Raw genomic sequence first — 27,049 nt, 5'->3', positions numbered from 1 at the left:
AATCACTGTGGGTGCACGTGATCCAGGTATATGCTGTAATTCACATCTTCAGGGGTGAGTACAGACTAAGGAGAAGTACAAAACAAGGTACAGTATATATACTACAGAGGAGGGTGAGAAAAATTAGGTCAAATAAGAATGAGCCAAGGTGGATGACCAGAAAACTTAAACATGACATAGGAATAAAGAAAGGAATATATAAGAAATTAAAAGGAGGGGAGGAGCAGCTCAGAAATAGGTATAATGAACTATCTAGGAATGTTAAGAAAAATGTAAGGAAAGCAAAGAGAGACTATGAAATCAAAATAGCAAGAGAATCCAAGGCGAATCCCAAGGGATTTTTCCAGGTATATAGGACAAAGGTCAAAGACAAAGTTGGGCCTTTAAAGTCAGGGAGGGGAGAAGTGATAAATGGCAGTGAACAGATAAGCAAAGCATTGAACAGCTACTTATCAGTTTTCACAGAAGAAATTTGCGATGAAATTCCAGAGGTGAAACTGATATTTAAGGGAAAGGAAGAAGAGAAATTAAAGAATATCACTATCAGAAAAGAGGATGATCTTAAGAAGATAAATAAACTAAAGAAAACAAAATCCCCAGGGCCGGATGAAATTTTCCCTCGAGTCTTGAAAGAGTGTAGGGAACAGATTAGCGGACCCCTCGTAAACTTATTTATAAAATCATTAGACACCGGAGTTGTGCCAGACTTGCGGAAACAGGCAAATGTAGTACCCATATTCAAAAAGGGAGACAGAGCATCAGCGTCAAATTACCGGCCGATCAGTTTGACGTCAGTAGTGGGGAAATTTCTTGAATCAATTATAGCAGATAGCATCCGATCGCATCTAGAGAAAAGCAAATTAATCTACGACTCTCAACATGGGTTTACAAAGGAAAAATCTTGTCTAACAAATCTGCTGACGTTTTTTAGGAAAGTCTTCGAGGTAGTAGATAATGACGAAAATTACGATGTTATTTACTTAGACTTTAGCAAAGCATTTGACAGAGTACCGCATCAGAGGCTTCTGAGAAAAATTAAGGCTCATGGTATCGAGGGGAAAGTTTTAAATTGGATAAAATCATGGCTCACCGATAGAACGCAGAGGGTCAGCGTAGATGGTGTTAAATCTTAGTGGGGCTGTGTAACCAGTGGGGTTCCCCAGGGGTCAGTACTAGGCCCACTCTTGTCCATAATCTACATAAACGATCTAGATACTGGGATCAGCAGTGACATAAGCAAGTTTGCGGATGACACCAAAATGGGGCGGCAGATTAATTCAGGGCAGGATGCAAATGCATTACAGGAGGATCTAAATAAAGTGCAGGGATGGTCTGAAAAATGGCAAATGAAATTCAACACCAGCAAGTGCAGCGTACTTTATATTGGAAGAACAAATACTGATAATGTATACAGCCTTAACAACATCAACCTAGAGAAGTCGACTTGTGAAAGAGACCTAGGGGTACTTGTAAGCCCGGACCTACGGCCTAGAAAACAGTGCGTTAATGTTCGAAATAAGGCAAACAGAGTACCCTATTGGGTTTTATATCTAGAAGTGTAAGTAACAAGAGTGCAGAGGTCTTATTGCAACTATATCTTGCGCTAGTCAGGCCGCACCTCGATTATGCGGTTCAGTTCTGGTGCCCCTATTATAGAATGGATATAAATTCACTAGAGTCGGTGCAGAAGAATGACAAAAATGATTCCGGGACTTAGAAACCTTCCATATCAGGATAGGTTAAAGAAACTTAACTTGCATTCCCTAGAAAGACGAAGAGCGGGGAGATATGATAGAAGTATTTAAGTGGGTGAAAGGAATCAATAAAGGGGATATAGATAAAGTTCTTATAATATCGAGCAGGATAGGAATCGGAGCAACGGATTCAAGTTGGATAAGTTTAGGTTTAGGAGGGAGATAGGAAGAAACTGGTTCACAAATAGGGTGGTGGACGAGTGGAACAAGCTTAGCAACTTTGTAGTAAGTGCGGGAACTCTGGAAAGTTTCAAAAGGAGGCTAGATAGATTCATGGATGATAGAGAGTGGTAGTAGCTCTCGACAGGAGCTGCCATGCACAGGCCAACTGGCCTATTGCAGACTCCTTATTTTCTTATGTTCTTATGTTCTTAAGTCCACAATGGTCAAGTATTAGGTAATGACCCTACTAATCTTCAAAAAGCACTGCAGGTAGTCAGGTCAGAGAGTAAGCTGACCCAACCTTCTCACCTGGTTACAAATCTTCTTAATTACAAAATTATCCAGTTTGTACATACCATTACTCAAATTCATGTCTCCTTAGTCTGTACTCACCCCTGAAGATGTGAATTACACGAAAGCGATTGGGAACTTCGTGTTTTCTTCTTTCCTTGTGGTTATCAGCATATACCTAGATCACGCGCACCTACAGTGATTTACTTGCATATATATATATATATATATATATATATATATATATATATATATATATATATATATATATATATATATATATATATATATATATATATATATATATATATATATATATATATAAAATACTGGAAAGCCTCTAAAGTACAGCACACAATAGGAATTGCAGACACCCGGTATGTACATATGTATCAAGCGTGTATATAAAGGAAGTGTTACAGGACCCAACCAGCTGGGCACTGGGATTAGTTATGTATTACATAACATGGTGATACTAATAGCACTAGTTAGCTGTAATAATAATTAGCTTTATTCAAAATTTACAATGGTCACAAGACTAATGCGATATGCAATGTACATGAACTGGGTATAAAATCAATAATAAAATATAAGATAAGGATAGTTGGCTTTACAAAAAAACTCTACAAATAGGCTCTATTATAGAAAAAATAACCTAAAAATATCCAGCAGCTCGTATTATGTCTAAACTTGTCAATCTGCTGTATATTCTTCACTCTATTAAAAACAATATAATAATCCAGTGCAAAATGATGATGGGGAGTCATCATGATGCTTCTGCATTTACAAAGTCCATTTTAGAAAATTAATAGTAACAGAATAGTATTGCTTGCAACTGAATCTATTTCCAGTTAGCAATAGTTGCAACTGATTCTATTTCCAGTTGGCAATAGTTGCATCTGAATCTATTTCCAGTTAACAATACTTGTACTTGCAACTGATTCTATATCCAGTGGGAAATACTTGTAATGGAATCTATTTCCAATTAACAACACTTGCAACAGAATCTATTTCCAGTTAGCAATAGCTACAACTGAATATATTTCCAGTTAGCAATAGCTACAACTGAATCTATTTCCAGTTAGCAATAGCTGCAACTGAATCTATTTCCAGTTAGCAATAGCTGCAACTGAATCTATTTCCAGTTAGCAATAGCTGCAACTGAATCTATTTCCAGTTAGCAATAGCTGCAACTGAATCTATTTCCAGTGTTACATATCCAGCAATAATACACTTTACACAGTAAAGACAAGATTGCTGCACAGTACAGACACTAATAACCATCTTCGGGTCCTTCCTTCTCATCACATACCATTACAGGCTGTACAGCACACTATACGATCAATGGCTCATGTGTTAAACAAAAATCTTACTACATAATCTATAGCTATTCTTCCATTATGAAGAAGTTCACTAAGCATCTATTTATAAAAATATGTTTACAATACTAAACTTATAAACTCCAACACATATCTTTAGTTCCACTTTTAGAAGTACAGGTATATTCAATATGTCCTGAACAAACCAAATGGCATTATCAAATGTATGTAATGGAAAAAAAGGAGTCAAAGAATATAACTACACTGATTCTTTCAGAACTATCTGATTGGGGTCAAGTTAGTGAAGATACAAGCGACCATGCCAACAGTAAGTACAGTTTTTGGTCAAAATCTGCGTGTAAGAAACATCCATCTGTATTCCTTTCTCAGACTGCTCAAATATTCCCACCAAAAACATTGAAATTTGGATTCTTCATTAACTTCAAAATGAGAAATTTATCCTGAAATCCAATTTTATGACCAAGTATAGATCGGGCAACTCACTCATACTCTAAATGTCTATGGCTCCCAGACACCCAATATGAATGACTGGAACTATTACTGTACAGTATATATAAAATCTTTCCCTATACAGTACAGCCATTTCCCCTTTAAAACTTGGGATCTAGGAGGAATCAAATGTCATTCTGGCTGAAAGTCTTTGCTGTCCTCTGCAACTTTCATTTTCTGGTTAGAAAATAGATAACATGATCAACCCCTAGTTTCTGCACACCTCAGCATCCCCAAGAGTAGGAGGAGGGTTTTGAGTTCCCCAACTTACACTTGTTTATAAAGTGAAAATAGAAGGTTGATTGTTATCCGTCTGCTAACTAACCTGTGTTAATCAAGGAGTGAATGCATGTTAGTGTTGCACAGAAGACTCTCAGCTCACAGCCAGTGACAACTGACTCCTCCCAGGCTCCACCCTTCTTTGGACCAGGTGTTGTCCTGGGAAAAACTATACAGTACATGAATTTCATTACTGCAATTTAGTCCCACTCTTGCATATCAAGAGTCCAGGTACCCTAGTTGTTAAACCACAGACTGGTTACCTGAACATGAATGGGTCCATGTATGCAAAAGTTGTCAAACACAACCTTTGAGATCTGCATGCAATAAAACTAATCCATGTACAATGTTCTTCAAACACTTTTAGCTCGTACAGTTTTTAAAATGTATCTGTTAGAAATTCTAATAATTCACAATATGATATTTGACAAGTTTCAAAGGCTGAAAACTGCCTGACATCAAACTCATTCCAAAATGTTTAACAACATTTGGTCATGAGCATCACATGGGCATTTTGAGCCAAATAAAAAGAAATCCAAAACTTATGAAAAGTTTAAGATAACTCTCCCAGGATATCTTGAGACAAAGAAAATTAGCAAGCCCTGATGTTCTCTAAAACAGAAAACATATGGTGAACATAAGAGGAAGCCTAAGGACACAGTGCTATGGAGAAGGATCTTAGTGATGGACCTACCCAGGCACAACACCAATGATGAGGATGATATTAAATACTGTATTGAGTAAAGTCTCTTTAAAAGATACACTCTCTAATCTTAACGTACGGTACAATCAATGGCCTGAGGGCTGGATGTGGTACCAGTTTGTTTTCTGAGACCTGCCAAATGGTATGTAACAGAACTATCTCTGTATCTTGCATAAAATTGGATAGTTGTGACCAGGTTCTGCCACCAACACACATTAAGATTTATCAATTGGCCATCAGCTGAAAAAGACTACATATCCCTGTCCAGACCCAAGGTCTATGAAGCTTTCACATCAGTCTTGTCCACAACCACACTGTTTTATAATGATATGTATGGCAAACAATATGTTATAATATGATGATGGCATTAGTGCTCTTGAGGCAGGTACACCAAGAGTCAAGAGTAAAAATATAGTTTAAAGGACTTGACATGCTGGAGTGCATCATATAAAGTAGTACCCAGAAGAAAAAAAATGGAAGTATTTGGCAAATGATGTCCAAAGGCACAATGAGAAAATTATTGAGTAAACCTTCAAACAAAATATATTTTGAAACTGAGCAAACAACAGTGCAAGATAAACCTAAGTTTTACACTGTTGGATAATATACTGTAGTGTGTGAATGGCACAAGCAGGAAAGGGCATTAAGTGTATACCAATTAGTAACCATAAAATGACATCCAGTACAGTAATGTGCATTCAAATGTACAGGTACTGGACTTCAACGTAACTGAGGTTTAGCCAGCAATTTCAGGCAATGTTTTGAGAATGTGAACAAAATAATATTTAGTGAAATTTCAATTACAGATATAGCACTGATACCGTATAAATGTTGTGAATTACAGCACTGATGCTGTTTAAATGTTGTAAATTATAGCACTGATGCTGTATAAATGTTGTAAATTATAGCACTGATGCTGTATAAATGTTGTGAATTACAGCACTGATGCTGTATAAATGTTGTAAATTATAGCACTGATGCTGTATAAATGTTGTGAATTACAGCACTGATGCTGTATAAATGTTGTAAATTATAGCACTGATGCTGTATAAATGTTGTAAATTATAGTGCTGATGCTGTATAAATGTTGTGAATTACAGCACTGATGCTGTATAAATGTTGTGAATTACAGCACTGATGCTGTATAAATGTTGTAAATTATAGTGCTGATACTGTATAAATGTTGTGAATTACAGCACTGATGCTGTATAAATGTTGTAAATTATAGTGCTGATGCTGTATAAATGTTGTAAATTCATTGACCATCATCATTACTTCTCTACAAGTGTGTGCAGTATAACCATACTGTACTGTTTTTCAGCAAAAAATACATAGACTAATTTGGAGACCAAGTTTTCTGAAAGGAGTCCCCAAAATATCCCTACTTACTAGTATTTTATACACTGTAGTTCTAAAAATAAGCAAATTCAGTGAAAGGTTGTACAGTATTTGTTTCCAATAACAAACTGTGGTAGATTTTTGGTTGAACATTCAGCCCCCTGATCACCTGTCCTGAGTGACTTACAGATAAAGCACAGCAAGCCCACGGCATTTTTGGGGGTTGGGGGGCTTTTTTTTTGGGGGGGGGAGGCTGTAAGCCCCAGATTTTTTATTTATTTTAATCTGACCATTATCATGGTCATTTTGAGGCCATTTTGAAGCCATGTGCACTGGATAATAGAGATATTCTGAAGTCAATAGTAATTACATTTTACTATACAAAAATGCCCGAGTACAATACTGCATTTAAGAAAAAGTACTGGAATTTTCTGGTGAAAAGGGGAGTCCAGACACCCCCCGCTTCCCCCTGGATCTGCCCCTGAGATTTCTCTGAATGAGGTTTTTCCCTGCTTCTTTCTGCCTAGTACAGTAGATCCTGGTTCATGCAGTACTGTTGGGTAAAACTGGGCACTCACATGCACAGAGCTCCCGACCTCCTATGCTCTTATGGTTTTCTTCTGGCCCATGCAACTAACACCATGCAGTCCATGACCAATTTGTTGGTCAGACTTGTTTCAATTACTTTGGGACCACATGAAACTTGAATTGATATATAAAAGCTATATCCATGAAATTTGTTTGTCACTGTTATATACAGTAAAGAAACATATGGCAAGTTTTATGTAGGTTACTGAAGGAGTCATAAATTTTGAGTTCAGGAGTTAAACTATAATTTGACATCTGGAGAGAATGACGAAGATAGAATGAGGACGTATACACAATGTTTTATGAGTAGTCACATTTGATTTGCATAACAAAAGAAATGTACAATAAGTTCTAACAATAGTCTAAAAACAATATAAAACACAGACATTCATTTTAAACTTGGTGACCCCTTCACACTTGTGCAGGTCTTCTTAATTTAACGTAAATGTACTCTAGAAATTCAACAAAAGTTTCTATCAAATATACAAAATGTAATGAATACAGTAATCTTTGTTCCCCCTTTCACTTTCTACCTCATGAAACTGATCATTCTATATAAAAACATGATTAAGACTTTATAACATTATATGAGGATTTGCAGGTATCCATAAGAACTTTCGTGTAAATATATTAGTTTAAAAGTCTATCCATGACACTGTTGTGTTCAAATAAAATTTTCATGAGCTACTATACTCTTGATAAACTAAATGAGCAATTGATACTGAAATTCCCTTTTATAACCTTATCTGTATTAGATGTTGAAGCTCCAGGGTTCCCAGAAGCAACACATGACTGGAACTAATCCAAAGATCAGTTTATATTTTTCAGTCATATTTGAGTTTCTAACTGAGACCTCATCAAAACTGTAAAAACATTACTGTAATTGAAAAGTTTTGAGAAATATGTAGCGATGCTGACAAGTCTCAAAGTCGTCGGCCAAACGCTGTGACATGTGGTACTGCAGGATATTAACATTTCCTCGCAAAGTGCCCAAGATAACTGCTCAGATGCTTGTTGCAAAAAGTAGTTGTCTCGCTAACCCCTTCATGCAGAGCTGTACAGAAGTAAATGAAGTTTGTTCCCCACAGTGTGCATGTTGTTCATGAACTTATTCTCCGAGACAAAGATCAGCCGGTGAACTCCTTGTTCCAAAATTTCACAGTATAAAAAGGGATCAAGTTTTATACTGAACCTTCTTTATCAAGATAAATGTACAGTTCAACATGTCTGACTACATGCACTGACAGAACATGAGGATACAGGTTATGGAGAATTTCCAAGTACATACTGTAATCTTAGATGGACTATTGCATGATCAGAAAATTGATGTATGTATGCCCTTTCCACAAGACATGTTGTCTGATAATATTTTTTGACAATCCTGTGAACTTCAAACAGTACATTAATGAGATTCTCCAGTAATTTTTCAATAAACTTACTGAAGCGAACCATGATGGAGGGTTCAACGAGTGTGCCTGTACACAACACATACGAGCCGCCAATACAATGTTTGAAGACCACATCATTACTTGTGGTTCATAACTACCTCATTCTCCCAACTCAGCCTCTTCAGACTTTTATCTGTGGGGGACAGCTCAAAAACATTGTCAATGTAAACAATTCCCAAACAATAGAACTGAAGGCTAACATTTCTGAGGCTACCCATGACATCCAGGCTGAAGAGTTGCTGCAGGTATTTCAAAAGTTGTGCAGACACAACCAAATTTGCCTACAAATGAATGGGTCACACTTTCAAAAATTGCTATGACTTTCCTGAAACTATTAAAGAATTTTCAAAATAACATTTTTGTTACCTCTAAGATGTCTTTATTGTGTACTATAACAATAAAAAATTTCTCTGAAAGACTGATCTTTTAGCACACAATGTGTGCAATGAAGCAAATAATTATCAACCAAATGGGATACCAAGAGTGTGGACCACCTACTCACAACCTGGGGCCACCCAGTCTTACTTAGCTTAATTCATCTGAAATAAATACTGTAGTCATATTCTTCACAGAAAATCCTAAATCATGAGCTCAGGAAAAAGAAGAGATATGCAAATCTCTAAATATAAGTTAAACTGCAAGAAAACTCAAGCAATGAACTTGTTTTAATGCAAAAGTAAACACTTCTGCAACACATTAAAAATGCACCTATCATTATTCTAATACTGAGGATTGTATGGCAACAGTCAAATCAAATTGCAAGTCAAATACCCTAAAATTCTGTGGGAAGGCACCTGACTTCCAACAGAGTACTAGTCTGGTGATGTCTATACAGCTCACTTCAATGACTGGAAAAAAAGCAGTGGACTCTGAAATGGTAGTTCACCATCAAGAAAATACAATACAGTATACTGGTGCAAAGGCAATACTGTAGATATGACAGGAGAGAGTAAATCGATATTCAGATGAGTTCTAGTCATGTGTCTCGGTTGTGAGAGGTATCAATCCATTGACTCGGTGACAATAAGTTGCCCAAGCAACTAATAAGGTTATAAAAGTGACATCATAACAAAGGCCCACCAACTGCTGAAATTTGGCAGTGATCAAACTCTCATAAATTTTGTATGCATCATCTTTAGGTGATTGTATAAAGCATACCAATTTCCAATGCAATATCTTTATTGGATTCAAAGTTATAGAGCAAACATGAAATTGTTGATACACAGACAGGGTGATTATTGTAGGGTTCCCACATCTTGGATGCTGGGTCCTGATGATGGCCTTAGTAATGATGTCAGTGGAAACAACATTCTCATGTTCAACCTCAGTGATATATATTGGAGTTTCTGTACACATAAAAGACAAATTATTACGAATAATTCTTGGCTGCTAGGTTTATAAAGTTCTCATTACCACAGAGAGACATAATGTCCAACAATGGTGACATAATGGAAGACTGTCAAGTCCTGCTGGATACGCTGCTCCTCAGTTTGTCAGTAACATATGCATTATTGCATAATAATAATAATACAGTACCTGGAGAGATGTAGACCTGGGATCACTTGTTAACTTACAACTGTAATAGCTTCCCTCCTTCTAGCTTTCCTTCCCTTTCTTAGATAATCAGTTATTTGTGGCAGACAATAGACAGCCTCTAGCTTACACTAAGATAAAGACACACAGTAACATCTGAATAAATTATTACATCCCTTAAGAAAAAAAATAAATAAATAAATAAAAAACAGGATTCTGAATAAACCTAAATTCTGGTCAGCTTGGATTTCACTTACATTGTAATTTGGAGATTCTATTAAAATTTACACATAAGTTGTCCCCCACAGCTTTTCTCCTGTTTGTTCCTAAAAACCTAAACAAATAAACTCAACATAAACCCCAGTCACTGGTTCTCATTGGTGCACAGGGATCACCCTTTTGTACTTTAATAGGCCCCTTCTAATATGAAGGGACTTATTTAGCATCCAGGTCTGCACACATTCACTAAACCCAAGCCAAAGTGTGCAGATGGCTGCCTCCTGCACCCACATTTTCCGGTTCAAAATGTCAGCAGCTAACTGATGGCCTCCTTCAGTGTGAGGGTTGAGGCTACTGATTTAGCCAGGCAGTGCTGAACATTTTTTGCAATCACTTGGAGAAATTTAGAACAAAAATATAGTGAAGAATAACTTTCAACCGTCTACATTTCTTTACTAAACTAATACAAATAAATAGAATTAAAAAAAAGCAATTATATAAATTTTCAAAACCTATACACTATGTTGAATGAGGAGAAGACGTATTTTTTTAACCTACTTCGTTTAAAAAAAAATATATCTAAATAAAAACATAATCTGGAGCAACATAAGAGCTAAAGAAATCAGACCAATCACACTTTTTTAACCATATCTTTCTATAACCTTTTCCCAGTGGTATTATTAACCCTATACAGTATTTGTCTTCAAATTCTTCAGACAAGTTGATGCTACCAATGTGCAATTTGATCATAATCTTCTACCTGTACTACAGTACTGTATTCAGATTATGTTTGAAGATTTTCCTCATTTAGCTAAAGAGTTTCCTCCCCCAGCACTCCTGTCATCCTGGGGAGATTTTAAGATCTTTTTATTTTTGGGGGGGATAAAATAGACTTTTTTCTGGTATTTTAAAAGCAAAACATTCTAATTTAAACCATGGTAAATCATCAGGTACCTCCTTTAGTATCATACAAATAAATCTAATCTTTCGTTTACAAGGAAGTGCCTGTACAGTACCACACGATGTGTGACTCGAAGATTCTCTATTTGTTTTATAAGGTGAAAACTTTATCCTTGTCATTATTATTACTTGTGTGATTTAATGATCTGTCCTCATTCTGTACAAAATCCAATAATCCTTCCTTCACCATCCCCAAAAATCTCCATTATTCACAGTCTACATCATACAGATATTCTTTGTGATTTTTTACTTTAAAAAGTTGTACCTTTTATCTGACAATTCCATCTGTTCTGAGATCTTTGTTATGAACATTTTCGATGTGTTTTTTCAGTGAATGAGGTCGCTTTGCACTAAAATCGCAGTGCGGACACTTATGGGGTCGCTCGCCCGTGTGCCGCAACATGTGCCGCCGAACATTGTCCGAACGCTTGCTGGTGAAATCACAATGTGGACATTTATGGATCTTGCCAACATTGTCTTTTTTGTGGGCAATGACAATCTTATGGGTTTTACAGGTACAGTTACAATGTTTCCCAGAGCAGGGTTTAGGGGGGTTATTTGACTCATCGTTCTGGCCTTCTTGTTTGATACACTTGCAGTCACCGTAATGACATTCCATTGCTTCCTTCAGAGCAGGTGTTGGCGTGGCTTGACCCTGCAAAGAATGAATTTGAAGTGCATAGTTGATCTAAGTAACCCTGGAAGTAGACACAGGTCCAATATATCTTTGTACTGTACAGTGTTTCATATATATCTCCCGTATGATTACAACGCAATATTTGAATATCAAAGCATATTATAATAAAACTGTTAAAATTCCATTCTGAAGAATCTCTATTTACCAAAATTCATTTAAACCCTAGGTCAGCACCGTGTGTAACTCCCTACCACAAAATGTTTTTCCTGTCATAACCTCAATCAATGCAAATCATCTGGCTTTCAATTTCTTTAGTCTGCGGGAAGGGGATGTTGTTCTGAGCTGATCTTACGATGACTTGTGTCAGATTTTTTCCAGCAATTTTTTTTTATACAGCACAGTATACAGTACAGTACTGTATATATAAAATATAACTGTAGTTTTCCTAATGAAGAAACAATGAGTTCACGGGAGTGCTAAAAGTAGTCTTTTAAGTCACAAGGAACCAGATTCTGTGATAAAATATGAAGAACTGATGAAATTTTAGGTGGAAATTTTGGAGAAGAAGCATTTAAACAAGTGGCGTTAAAAGAGAAGTGGTTCGCTATTACCACTGACAAATACTGTATGATGATGATACAGTTTTGCAGTACTGTAACAAAACTGCTTCACAACACACTCTGACAACTGGAACTTACTGATACAGTATGTGGTAAATCCTGAAGTTTGTAATGTTTTCTTCTTTTATACAGATACAGTACAGTAAATCTCAGGTCTTGAGGGCTCAGTTTGGCAGCATATTTGTTCTACAGAGTTTGGTAAACACTATTCTGGTAAGCTAAAACTATTAAAGTATGTTTAATACTATCTAAGTGTTAAAACCTATTTTAGAGTTAAATACTACAGTATTTTGTAATGTTGAACACTATTAAAAGTTATAAACACTATCATGTTGTGCTGACCACTTGTTTCTGTAGAAAGTACACAAGTCATGGGCTGTGCCACCAGCTACTGTACAGTACTAAGTTACCTGTGCTGATGCTGAAGCCCCAGAGAAGTTTCCTGTGAAGTTATACAGGGCATCACCAGCTTCCTACAAAGATAATTTAAACAAGTTAATACTAAAAATTTAACTAAGCATGCAATAGCATATATCAATTATAATTCAATGTTTTAATACCAACTGCTTATTTACCTAATAATAAATTATGAGAGGTCATGTATAGACTTCCTTTAAGCATAAACTTCCAGTACTGAAAACACAGTTTGGTTGTTTAACACAAAAAGTTATGAAAGACCGAGAAATTATCACTAGACACAGTCACAGGCTCGACTCCCAATCAGAGTGAAAGATTGGGTTCCCTCCTTGTATAGTACACTAGCCCTCGTGCACAGCAATAAATGAGTACAGTATTGGGTGCGCTTGCCGATGGTGGGACAACCCTTTGGTGGACTGTCATCTTGCTTTTAGGGGCTGAGTTAACCCACTAGCTGCTGAATGCTAAGCATCAGGAGATCAGCATCTGTCCAGCCACCCAACATCATAGCAGGATGAGGCTTATATGAATAAAAAAAAATCAATAAATAAAGAGTGTAGTACAGGATCGAGAGTGAGGAATATTCAAGTGTGGATGACACTAAATAACATCAAAATGATCACTGCATTATAAGTACTGTAGTGGTGAGCTAATTTGTCATGTGAAGAACAATACATCTGAGTATTATTCACAGCAGCCAATGCAGTACAGTACAGTACAGTACTGGTGTTCCTGGCCACCAGCAGCCATAGTGGCCTTCACCTTGGCTACTGTAATGCAAGTTTTTATCATCCAATATTTTATAAAAAGAGTGTTCATCTTAAACAAAACACCCAAGTGTACATATTCAATTAGCTACCATATAATAATATCATCAGGTCCAGTATAGTACAATGGTGTGCCAAGAAAAGTGTATAATTAAGGCTTTTAATTTGGATCAAATGCGTTAGCAATGCACTTAGTTGTTTTTCTTCTTGGATATGGTCTCTGTGGCCATGATGTTGTGCTCATATTGGCCTTGTTGCTCTACAAAACTTTTGGTGTTTAGGTCAAAGTGGTTGTGGGACAATATTGTAAATGAATTTCTGGGCCTGGAAAGATGAACATGCAAAATTAACATAAGCAAAATTGTTATGTTAGTGTAAGTTAGTTTGCCTTAGATATGTGACCAGATAGAAAAAGGTGATACAAAATATACATACAGTATATAAAATACTGTATGCAGATATAAATTAGGTGGTTAATATAAGTGAAGGTAAAATAAAATACCAAGGTAAGACAATATGGAAGAGATCGAGGGCATTACAAAATGAAAAAAGATAATAATAAAACAGAAAACAATAGAGAGAGGGATGGTAAAAAAGAAAGAGACGGTACAGTAATATGAAAAGGATGGTGAGAGCAAAGCTGTGGTGTCAGAGGTAAAAAAAGAAGCAAATTGTAATAAATGTAAACAAGCAAAATAAGAGAACACATGGTCCCTCTGGAGGAATCAGATTGCTCATATAGAGGAATCTGTTTTCTCATGTGAGGGAAACTCGGGATACATTCATGAATATAATAATTAAGGCCGCCATGCCAGAAAACTTGTGTATGTTACATTTTGCCTCTAAAATTCATCAATTAATTGAGGTACAAAAAATGCTCAATTTCAATGGATCCATGGGTCCACATTTTCAAAGATTTGTCAGCTAAATTTCTTTCCTCTAGCTGGGAATAAGAGAATGCATCTAGTTACAGTAGAGTCTCAGTGCCAACTCTCTCTCTCTAATAATATATATACGTATATATATATATACTCATTTGGAGGTAATTTTTGTGTTGTATCATAAGTGAACAGATTAGATACATTCTGGGGATATATTTCCAACTATCTGGAAAAACTTAAGTACAAACCTTTGATAATCCAGGCCCTGGCTGCCATATTTTTAAAGAACAATCTTCGTTACACAAACCTGAGTCACCCCCCTCCCCATCGATCACATATGCCAACTTTCCCGTCAATCAGTTCAACGGCTCCAGAAGAGAATTCAGTAATAGAGCTTTACATCACGTTATTATGAAGAGCAAATGTGGATATTTAAGAAACCATTTACCAAAGAAAATCTTGGTCGATGTGATGAGAATCAACTTTAATTTTCTTTTATTACTAAACGTTGTAAGGATACCTAGCCTATACTTTTGGAAATGTTAATTATTGGTAATGAAACTGTCACCTCATCTCTTTATTTTTGGTTATATTTAAAAAAGAAATAATAAAAAAAAAGAAGAACAATTGAACTACAAAATTGCTCCACTCAGCTGCACATCTGAGTACCTCTACTACTGTGTTGAGAACTCCATCCCAGATATACAATAACTAATTAATTTAGGAATATAAAATGCATTCAGATTTTTTCAATAGTACATTGTCCTGGATTTATTACTTGTATTACAGAATACTGTGCTTATTATAAATGTATCATCTGACATTTAGCACTTAATATAATGACAATGTCTCAGTATACAACAGGCTCAGACAGTGAAAAACAACAATTTCACTCAGACATAAACCACCAGTAGCTCTAGCTAGTTTTCACCTTCAGGGTTTTGCCACAATTAAGTTTTAGAACAAGAGGCAAACATAATTATACACTAGCCTGTGTTTGAGTTGCCTCCATCTCCTGGCCTGTGATTGGATCAATTAGTGGCCTCATTAGGTGTAGGGCATCGCCTGCATGTGCCTCAATCTCTTGCTGCTTGGGAGCTGCAGAGTCCATTTTCAACTTAACTTCATGAATAATTTTGTGTTCCATTGGAGTGAATCCCGGGATGTGTTCCTTGCTGGTCTGTTGCTGTGCGTTGGCTGTGAGTTGTTGTCCTGAGTGATGGCCTTGGTTTCCATAGTCTTGAAAGATGTGAGTCGTTCTTGGGCTGGGCAGTGTAGCGCCCTGGAGGGTAACTGCAGTCTGCTGTTGTTGCTGCCAGTGCTGCATGTAGAGGGGAGGGATCAAATATAACTTGGGCTTTGCAATAAATATTTCTAAGAGTACATCTACTAAGAGTACATCTAATGTTTGTGAAAAAAATATTTCAATTTAACTTGAGCTGCACAATAGACATTTCTTAGAAAGAGTACATATGTTTGCAAAAGGAATTTCAACAGCTATAACTTGAGTTTTGCAACAAACACGTCTTAAAATGAATACTTTATATACAGTATACATATATCTGAGAAAAAAATATTTCAATATCTGACACAAATACAGTGTAGCTACAGTAAATGCAACTGGGAATAATTACTATACTATCCCCAATACAATCGCACATATGTATTGTAGCTATAATAGGTATAGCTTCCATGTTTATTCTCTTTTCTATTTCATTCCATTAACATTTTTTTTTTCAAAAGTAACATAACATATTTCAGTATTTCATCAACATCTGGTGAACTGATCATAGTTTCTTTGGACCTATTTATGAAGTCTTTTTACATTGTTTTATATATAGTATAGTATATACCGTACTTGTTTTCAGACTGTACTGTACTGATGGTGATGGATGCTTTCACTATACAGTATGTGCAGCATACACGCAAGCATGCATGCACACAAACACACACACACACATGATCTTATTTTTTCTGGCATCCCATCTGCAAATTTTCATAGCTCTTGCACCAATTTTGAAGTTATGGTAAATTTATCCAAATTCACTCTTGTATCATGTTGTCCCCTACTGCCTATTGTTGTTAAAACTGTCAACACCTTTATATGACTTAAGAGTAATGGAACTAATGAACTACTAAATACAAGTATCTTCTCCCCACTGGAATATAGTTTTGAGTATTATTTGTTTTGTACTGGTGATTCATGTCTTCACTAAGGGTGCCAATTGCTTGGTCTTCACTTTAATCCACAGCGATTAAACAGTTTCCAATATTTAATAACTCTAAGAATAATGAAGCCACAGGCAAGTATACACTGTAGTAGCTTTGTGACAAATGTTAAGGACTTGGGGTAAAGGTACAGTACAGTATAGTAATGTATACAGATAACTGAAAGTGGAAATCTGCAAACTTTGTTTAACTAAGGAAATTAAAGACTATGCCTTTTTTCTCAACCTCCAACAGACAAATGTTGTCCTGTGGGACTTCTACCAGAGAAGTGGCCACTTTGTTTTGAATGAGCAACCAAAAAAGTCGAAAATGCGAAGATAATACATAGAAAATCTAAAATGGGTGTCTCTTTTTCTTTTCAGCATCACAAAACTCTCACTTTTAAGCATGCCAGCCATATTAAAGGGAATTACAAACGAAAATATCGTCATTACACAGCGCAATCACTAACGTCGGGACTCAAAAATACGTAATTTGAAATTTTTTTTGGTACGACTGGGGCGGTCGTACGTCAGGGCGGTCGTAAGTCGAGTCGGTCGTAAGTCGAGGAGTAGCTGTGTACTATATAAATGTTGTGGTGGCTGTATACATCTTGTTTTATTTTCACTGTCAACATTTCTACTTCAAACTGCAGCAAGAATTCATCAAGTGTAAAATAGGTCAAGTTTCTCCTGATGGATTGTACAGCAGAGGTTCAGCTTAGGGGTGCCACTACAGCAAAGGTTCAGGTTAGGGGTGCGACTTTATTGCTGTAGTTTTTGAGCCAAAATTTCACATGGGAGACAGCACTGTCAGTAAACACATCATGTGCTTTAATACACAATGGGAGACAAAACAAACATAATGGCCAGTGTAAAATGAACAGGCAGTGCCAAAAAAATAAAAGGGACAAAATGAAGCAAAGGGAAGGGAAGGAAGATGAGACCATGGAGCAGAATGAGGCATAGGAGTAAAACATGTCAAGGGGAGCAGAATGAGGAAAAGTTGCAGTAGGCGACATGGGGGCTGCAAACATTCTGTAGTTACACAGAGTTGTTAACAGACACCATGAAATGGCCAAATATCACCTTATGTAACATCTGTTTCTTCCCTGTTTACTTTCCACAGTAGGGAACCCATGAGTCCTTGAAAACTATCAAATTCCTTAATACATATGAAAAATTTTCTTTTCGAAATGAAAATTGTAAAATAATTTTTTTTTTGAGAAGCATCAACAACTGTGGGTTTGTGTAGACTGAGCACAAGGTAATACATTGTTACTCTATGTTGTTACATACATGACAGGAAAAACATTTCAACAACCTTTAATAAAAAGAAATTGTTCTTGTGATGGTAAATACCCACATGCCAAATCCCTTCATGTAGTAGCCTCCTCCCCAAGGTGTGCACTACTAGTAGGACTGGAAAGTAAACTACTGCTAAAGGCTACTTGACTATGCAAAATGTGTGCCATGGGTGGTGCAGTAGATGTCCCTCTCCAGACAGAGGCCTTCCATGCAGGTTAGTGGGTGGGTTCATGATTTTCTGAGCTTGAGAAAACTTTTTCTCCATTTTCAACAGTACAGTATATATTTAAATGAATACTCACTTCATCATCTCTTTACAACGAAAATTTAACTAATTTCAAAAAATTTTTCACAGATCTTCAGATAGCAATACCCATTGAAAAGGAAAAATCAATGGGACTTTATACAACACCTTACCCCCCCCCCCCATTTCCACCACTTAATCTCCAAGCAAAAAAACAAAACAAAAAAGAGAAGGCAGTTTTTGTAGTCGTGTTCTTCATATGGAAATAAGAGCAACGCCTTACATGCTGTACACCAGTCTATAAGGTGAACCTTCTGTCATCACTCTGACTCACTTGGCATCATCATGTGAGCATTTTTTAGTTACTTAACATCAATATGAGCACCTGTGAGTCATCTGGGGTTATGATCACCTTTGAGTCACTTAACAACTTTATGAGTTCCTTCAAGTTCCCAGAGATCATTATGAGTACCTACAGAAAGTTTTGCACCATTATGAATACTTATGTGATGCCTGAAGTCATTTAAACACCCATAAGGCCCTTGATATAATTTTGAGCACATACAACAAACTTGTCATCATTTTGAGTCCATTCATCAAACCTGGCATTATTTTGAGCATTCAGTATACAACAAACATGGCATCATTCTGAGCACAAACAACAAACATGGCATTATCAAAGAGCACCTGAGAAGCACATGGCATAGCTAACAAACACTACTGTCACACACTGAGGATCACTGTGAATATTTTGTGAGACACCTGACATCACCATTAGCAGCTGTGAGACATTTGCGATCATTAGAAGTAGGTTACCTGTGTGTCACCGAGTGTTACAACAAGCACCTGGGGTCATAGGGAGTATCTCTTTGACATATACTGGTATAACACCAATATGGGTTGGTAGGTACTGTACTTGTAAGGCTTTGGTTGTACAGAACTGTAGTATTCATAAAATCAGCTAGGCACCTGTTGTCCAGTGGGTTTCCTGGAGTCATTAGGAGGATTTGTGAGACATCTTAGGTCACTAAGAGCCATGATCATACAGTAATGATACAGATGGCATTACTGTATTCATAAGACCATGGCCCAGATTCACTAACACTGCTGAGAAAAGAAGTTAGTAAGTTCCGGGAGGTCTGAAATCCATACAAACTCCTGCAAATGCGATTCACTAAAGGTTCATAACTGAGCTGTGGAGGTTGTACGAACTCTATAAATAGTTCTTAAGATGCCGACAGGTGGTGGTGGTGTGTCTCCGCTTGGCCAATCACTGGGACTGATACATAAGTGAATAGGAGATGTAAGCCAATCATGTCATAACAAAATTTGACCCCGCAGGGTGCACTTGTGATAATCTTGACATCAAACCTTATCTGAACAACGAAAACTACATCAACACAGTAAAAGCCAAAAACAAGAAGAAGAATAAGGTAAGTCATTCACAGTTTTAGGGTTTTTAGAAGTTAGGTAAGGTTTTTAAAGGTTTCTTGTGCTCTTTATAGTATTTTACCCCATATTTTCCCTTCTTCAAGCCCTGCCCACTTAGAACAACCAATATTGTTGGTTATTGGAAGTAACAAAACATTATCTGCTGTACTCTACTAAAACATTGATCAAATATCCCTTATGTTGTATCGCATTACACTGCTAGGGTTATAAATACTTGTTTCTTAGCATTTTCTAAAGTCATTACTGTAAGCAAATCAGGAAATCTCATGGTTACCAAACCTAACCTACTGTATTATACCATAAAAGCCTTAGATGAGCAAGAACTTAGGTTGTTAGATAAAGGTAACTACTCCTGATTAGATATAACATAAAGGTTACTCTCATATCTGTGGTTTAAACCTTGGCAGCCTTTCCTAACCTTACCTTGGCTTTCAATCATCTTAGTTTACAAGGCTGTCATGACAGTCTTGATACACTTTGTAACTTTAATCATGTATATATAGGTAACAGTGCTTTGTGATAACACATATACTCAGATTAACAATTGTTTACTATTGGTATACTTTACCAAATAATATATTAAAATCTGTTTTTACTTGTTAGGAGGACCAAGCTGTGTACCACCCCTGACTGCAACAGAAGAAGCAATGACTGGTTAAATTAGTGATGTTGCTATTCAGGGATGTTTATTTTAGAAGCGTAATTTATTTTCCAATTGTAGCCTCGGAGATGGAAGGTTAGGTCAGCTAGTTGAGTGCGAAGAAATCGACGCATTGGTACAACTGCACCGGGAAGAATTACCATATAAATTCAATGTTAATTTAGGTTAGGGTAGATTCTGTGCAGGATGTAGCAGTAACTGCCTTACAAGAACTTGATACATCAGTAGGGCATGGGGAGCTGAGTAGATGCCCTCGGCATAGGTTTGTTTTATCTCCTTGTACTACATACAATTTAAATATGTAGCAATTATTGTCTACCTGTATTTTGAGGATTTTTATACGTACTGTATTTTCTTGTGCACACCTTGCAACTGTTATTTTAGTCATGTAGTACAGTAATGAGAATCTCAGGGTAGTTACAGTATTTCCTTTATCAATTATCTGCTAATGTAAACTGCATATTTTTTTATGTTGTAATTCCTTAACATGAACATAAGTATAGTAGGAGGGGAAGAAGGAAAAAAAAAAAAAATTATTACATTATTTTCTTGTATAGTACCTACTTATTGAAACAAAAGTCTCTCTCTGTGTGTGTGTGTGTGTGTGTGTGTGTGTGTGTGTGTGTGTAATTGTTTTGGTCACAGGTTAACCACCGTCCTCAAATTCAATCAAAATTCTATCTGTAATGATGTGTGAAGTACGTCTAGCAGCTGTGTGTGTTTGGTGAATCACCACCACAGGAATTTATGAACTTTTAAAGCACTTACGATGTTCGTAAACCGTTAGTGAATCTGGGCCCACAGCTAATAGAAGGATGAAAGTTAACAAGCAGCCTCAATATCCATCAACTGTGGCCAGACAAGTCATCACCACTGACAACACTGCTGATACAAATTGCATCGATACCATGAGTATTTGTGGAAGCAGAGGAGATGCTGAAGGAGGTCCTGGTGCATCAAGCAGCTGGACAAGTTACAGCAGTGTTTAGGAGGCTGATAAGCACAACTTACAAACACAACAAGAAGATCCCTGAATTAATTTTATATAATAGATATTATTCTAATAATAGTAAGGACCAAATATCTAGTACAGTATCTAAAATTTTAATAAAAAAAAAATTGCATGCAAGTTCTGATGATAATGATTATGTCTACAAGGTTTCAAATCACCCAATCAAACACTACGGGAAGAGTTGTGTTTACAAGAAAAGTTTATAGTCTAACAGATAAACAATTCAAAACAAGAAGTACATATGCTCCTAGACCCTCAAATGTTCTTTGAAGACATGAAGACTCATAAAATGACTATCCTATATTTCTACAACCAACACCCAGCAGTTACTGGTATATTCTGTCAAACCCCCAACAGGAATCTTCACACACCTTATGTTATGTTTCTTCAAGCAGTCAATAAGCTCAACTGTCAAGGTTAACCCAGAGCAAAACACACCTTTTATACACTGTACTTGGGTGGCACTGTAATATTTTTCCGAGTACAATACACCTCTTATTTTTCCCAATCCGGTGACTCTCTAAGTGGAATTCTTTGTTCTCCACTCCTATTATGGTTCAACTGAATGCCATCTGTCACAATCCTTCAACCTCGATCTAATCCAGAGGCTGGTGCTCTACCAGGGGTTAAATTAACAGGACACAACCGATCAATGTGAGGAAACATAAAATACACAGGCAAACACTGTCATGTAACCACAGCCCCTCTTTCATCCCCACATTCAATCTTCAAATGTTTGGATATTTTCACTGAGTATATAATCATGTGCATGGCATTATGATACATACAGCATTGGTGAAACATTTTGAAGGTATTTGTGGAGCATATTACAGCGACATAATACCTTTAAAACTCATTACTGTATTTGCCATTTTAGAAGCCTATGTATGACTTAACACAGTTTGTATAATTTTCTCATTAATGTTGATACAGTATTCAACACTAACGTACTGTATCATCCATGTTGCATATGCAATTAATATTCAATGATGTTAGTTTCAGCCACTGATGTAAAGAATCAACAATATAATACAGGTTGAACCACCCCAATCCGGTACTCTATTGTCCGGCAAAATTTTAGTTTGCCGGACAGCCGCTAGTACCCACCGGAGCTAGCATCTGTTGTTCGGCATAGCCTTCGTTTACATCTGGTCCTCGTAGAGTTTGGTGCGTTCCTCGGTATTTCAAGTGTTTCTGTAATATTTCACTTGTTATTTAACCTTAATATGCCTCCTAAGCGACCAGCAGGTGATACTGGTGCAGGAAATGCTTCCAAACGCCACAAACACGTAGTATCTATATCAATACAACAGAAGATGGAACTGTTGAAGAAACTGAACAGTGGCGTATTGGTCGGTGAGTTATGTGAAATGTACAGTGTTGGAACATCTACAGTACAGTGTATGATGTCAAGAAACAAAAACTTCAAATCCTTAAGTTTTACAGTGAATCTGACACTAAGAAGTATATGGATATGCGTAAAACACTGAAGGAGGGGAAAAACAGTGATTTAGTTGAAATACATTACCTGTATCGGTATTTCATTTTCATATTTCTTTATCCCTTTGCATGCATATTTACTTATATCATTTACATTAAAACTGTGTGACAACAATAGTACTATGTATTTTACAAAGACCACCTGTGGTTCGGAAAATTCTATAGTCCGGCACCGGTCAGGTCCAAAGGGTGCCGGATTAGGGAGGTTCAACCTGTACTGTACAGCAGTTGGCTTTCATAGAAATACAGAAATGAGAATCTATTGATCAGGCATTTGTAAAGGTGACCTGAGACTTATGTGAGCCTTGATATACTGTAGTACAGTATAGTATCCAGGAGTGGTTCGTGTTTTAGACTAAAGGGCAAAAAAGAATGATATCATGTGTGATGGTCACTCTGTAGAAGCTTTGACACTGAAGATAAGAAAGTTGGCTATACCATACTCTTTCCCTACTGTGTATTGGTAAATGAGAATATATATAGCTATATTATTATTAGCTATTAACATTAGCAAAGAGGTACATACTTAGATAAAAAGGTCCCGTCTTTTACAAAGTTATACGTACCACTATTTATGTAGAGTGAAGGAAAATTTCAGAAATATCTCCAAAGATGTTATGATTGACTTTGTTACTACAGTGATCAAATTGACTGCAACTGCTTCCAGGTGGTCAAGATGGCTCTCAGTAGTCTATAATGTCAGAAATATTGATAAAAAACTCCACTTGAAAAACTGAAGCCAGTTTCATTGGCAGGCATGTACCGTAATTCCAATGATGTCCCACCACTATATTTATATACCTGTATAGTATTCTAAAACTCAACTTCTCTTTGTTCTCATGTTTCACTTTCAAAACTTCAACTCAAAATTCAAAAAATAAATTGGCACCCCTAAATTTAATCTTAACAAATTACATTACACAAGCAAATCAGCAATTTAAAATCTGGAGCTTACATTCAACTATGACTTTGCATAGTGATAGTTACATCTCAACCAATCAGTCAGTTTCTCTTATGAAGCAGTACCGGTATCAATAATTTTCTTCTAAACAATTATACTTATACTCTACATCAGTTACTACTCAGACCAGTTAATGGACAGTTATGGTATCAAACACTTGAAGATTTAATTTAACTCCATAAGCCTGTCTTGTTACTTCTTGACACAGTAACCACTCGTGTTTGTTTTAATGGATAGAAAGTAATTCTGGCTGGAGATAAAGAAATAATACAGTAATTCAACAAACACTTATGAAGACGACCACAAGCACCAACTAAACTTAACCCATAAGAGTAAGGTTGCTTAGGTTCAGCTGGTTCTTGTGAATATTTTAAAAGTGGTTTTCAAACTCATCATTACCTTGCTTCCCTACTTGATATAGTATATGCTTTCCATGCATTAAAACAAAGATAGTGGTAAAGATTCCATGGAAAAATAAAAGGAAGTTAGACCATGGAGCTAAACTGAACCTATTGGCTCGGCCAATTTAATAAAATACTGTACAGTGCAGTACACATAAATAAGAGTGCTTATTACAAAATTCTCTTTCAGTTGATAGCTGGTTCATGGCAAAACATCTAGCTAAGTACTTCTTTCCAAAGACAGAAAATGAACATGAGCATAAAAATTCACAAATATATTGTTATACATACTGCACATGTTTTATGAATCTTATCATCAGCACTGTGTGTGACTTGACCAGTTCTGACTTATTCTTGGCTTGTAATTTCACAGCTGCCATGACCATCATCACCCTCTCATTGGACAAGATACTGTACAGCTAAACCTATTCATTACCAATCTGCCAGTACCATACCACTTATGTTCTGGTTATAGTGGCCTTTTCATACACAAGTGTAGCCTACTGGAGTTGTACCATAGGGAAAAGCCTCAGAGTTCAACTTGATAGTGAGCTTGTCAAGGATCATTGCCACTCCACACAAAAGGTTACTCTGGCATATACGTGACTTAAGACAAATTTATAGTCTATCAGTGAGTCAAATTTGAGCGTGAAAATTTTATTACATGTAATACCGTACTGCAGAAAGGAGGACAAACACTTTATAGCTAATTTCAATTTTGACAGGAAATATTCCAGGAAAACTTTAGTGTTTTTAATCAAAATCCGGTGGCAAACAGATGACAGTGGAATTTACAAGTTGTTTAGATTTAAGCTAAACATACATGCAAATATGAGTATCACCAATGCTTACAATCACTACGGTTTTAAACCATTGATGAAAGTTCAGTTAAATCAAACTAAATTAACTTAGGCACTTAGGCTGGTTCAGGTAAACTGTTGTCCCAGCACTCCTTATTTGCACAGGAGGAGGTATAAGCCAGTATGATAAGATGAAAAAAAAATTATAGAGCATCAAGCTATATTTTAATTGGGTAATATTTAATCTTTCTTGTATACCTAAATGAGTTAACTTAAGAGGTTTCTTTGCAGCAAATAGTTATTTCTAACCTCAAGAATTGGCTATGCTGTATAAATATCAGGAATGTATTTCATTTTCTTTTTTGTTAATGACAATTACCGGTACCTGTATAAATCCATCCATCGCTACCATTAAACTTGTTGTTCAAGCAGTGTTGCCAATAATCACCATCTACCTTAATCTTCAAAATAATTATTTAAGTGAATAGACAGTTAATTTATTTTCCATATTCTGCACTAAATATATATTTCAACATAATGGAAGCCCCTCGAAATTGAGGATGGCCGGCCCAAGGGCCTCCTAGGCGTGAATTTGTTAAGGTGTAGAAGCTGTCGCCAACACAACAACCACACCCTAAGTTAACGAGCTGCATGACACAGTGTCACGGAATAGTCCGAAGACTGGACAGCTTGCCAACTGCATTGGCTAACCATTACCCGAATACGATCTGCAAATCGATTAACATCCAGGTTCCCAATTACTGCTGGGTAGACAGAGGCAAATGGCGAAAGAAACTCCATAGTTTCAACCCTGCCCGATTGAACCGGGACCACTCGCTTGGAGGCGAGGATGCTGACCATTACACCACAGGTCGCTATAGCTATATAGTAACAACAGTAGTTATCCAATCATAAAATAAACAGTCATCTGCTTAAATTCATTAGTATGAGTTGCTTTTATTCAAACAGACTCAATTAGGTGGTCAGACAGTGGTGTTAAGATCTGAACCAACCTAACCTAACTTTAAGTTACCTAACCTGACCCAACAAATTTTAGATTGCATTTTAGCTAAGTTAAATTAGGTTAAGTAAGTAATACTGGTTTTGAATGGCATCTTTACCTGTTATAAAATGTTAAATACAAATTTCTCTGCAAGAAAACAATGAAAAACAGAAATATGTAAATTACAATTCCTGATGTTGGTACAAGCCAATCTCAAGATAAGAATCATCTTACTCCTACATAATAAAAGTCTTTAAATTACTAGATTTAATTATGCAAGAATGGTAAAATACAGTATATATTATGACCACTTTTCTTCCATAGAAAAATTCATTACATTCATAATTATATGCCACAAGTTTCCTTACACTATCATAAAAATCCTCAAACTATTAGTTATGATGTGCACCAAACTACATAATTACGTCAAGACTTAACGAGGAGTTTGCGTACCACACATGGGTCACCTTGTAAGCTTGGATTCAATTCATTTATTATAATCACCTTGCTGTTCTGGCCTTGATTCATAAAACATGTGTTATAAGCCACAACCGAATAAAATAATCACTATAATACCTTATTAAACTCCACTTCTTGACTCTTCTGTCTGTTCTCAATATCCTGGATTTTGGTCACTAGATACTCAAGAACTTGGCCTAGTTTACCGAGCTTCTCCCTGACATAAGACTCAAACTCAGGGTCTCTTCCTACTTCAGGTCGTTCCCTACAGTCCTTACACGACCACACACACTTAAGGCCCAGGGTCCTGTTGTCGTCCTTGTCCTGGATGACGCGGTACTTGGTCTCTGGGATCTTGGCACATTTAGTGTGATACCATCTTTTACACGCGCCGTCACACATTACAACACTGTCCATGTATGTGAAGAACTTTTTGCATTGTGCACATAGTAGCGTGGCACTACTATTTGTTGGCATAGTGGGAAAAATACCATAAGGATTCGCCATCATTGCATTGATTAACTAACGCGTTTGTTGCGTCGCTTACACTACCAGACGGTGACGACATGTTCTCCCAGCAACACACCTTCAACTAACATTATTCTTCCTATTACA

At 36.5% G+C, this 27,049-nt stretch overlaps 1 protein-coding gene across 2 annotated transcripts; it reads right to left on the bottom strand.

Moving 5' to 3' along the window:
* Positions 1–7,165: 7,165 nt before the first annotated feature.
* On the bottom strand, positions 7,166–27,000 carry LOC121878322 (zinc finger protein 768-like). Of its 2 annotated transcripts, XM_042384445.1 has the most exons (5): positions 26,552–27,000; positions 22,418–22,504; positions 15,418–15,747; positions 12,772–12,834; positions 7,166–11,759 (listed from the first exon to the last, which is right to left on the bottom strand). In XM_042384445.1, exons 1-5 carry the CDS (start codon positions 26,942–26,944, stop codon positions 11,373–11,375), a joined length of 1,260 nt encoding a protein of 419 aa, XP_042240379.1. In that variant the 5' UTR covers positions 26,945–27,000; the 3' UTR covers positions 7,166–11,372. The 2 variants fall into 2 exon arrangements, with proteins under 2 accessions (XP_042240379.1, XP_042240380.1); XM_042384446.1 differs by lacking the exon at positions 22,418–22,504.
* Between the last annotated feature and the right edge of the window lie 49 nt (positions 27,001–27,049).

This window comes from Homarus americanus, unplaced genomic scaffold, assembly GCF_018991925.1.
Source record: "Homarus americanus isolate GMGI-L3 unplaced genomic scaffold, GMGI_Hamer_2.0 scaffold41027, whole genome shotgun sequence".
NCBI classification, from domain to species: Eukaryota; Metazoa; Arthropoda; class Malacostraca; order Decapoda; family Nephropidae; genus Homarus; species Homarus americanus.
This window is presented reverse-complemented; position numbering and strand designations above follow the sequence as displayed.

What these genes read in the sequence shown, in the direction of transcription:
- LOC121878322 (XM_042384445.1), bottom strand. Translation starts at nt 26,944, where the DNA reads ATGATGGCGAATCCTTATGGTATTTTTCCCACTATGCCAACAAATAGT. An exon ending in AAGAAGTGGAGTTTAATAAG is followed by an intron (nt 22,505 to 26,551) that starts GTATTATAGTGA and finishes GAAATATTACAG; the next exon opens with AAACACTTGAAATACCGAGG. An exon ending in GGGCTTCAGCATCAGCACAG is followed by an intron (nt 11,760 to 12,771) that starts GTAACTTAGTAC and finishes CATTCTTTGCAG; the next exon opens with GGTCAAGCCACGCCAACACC.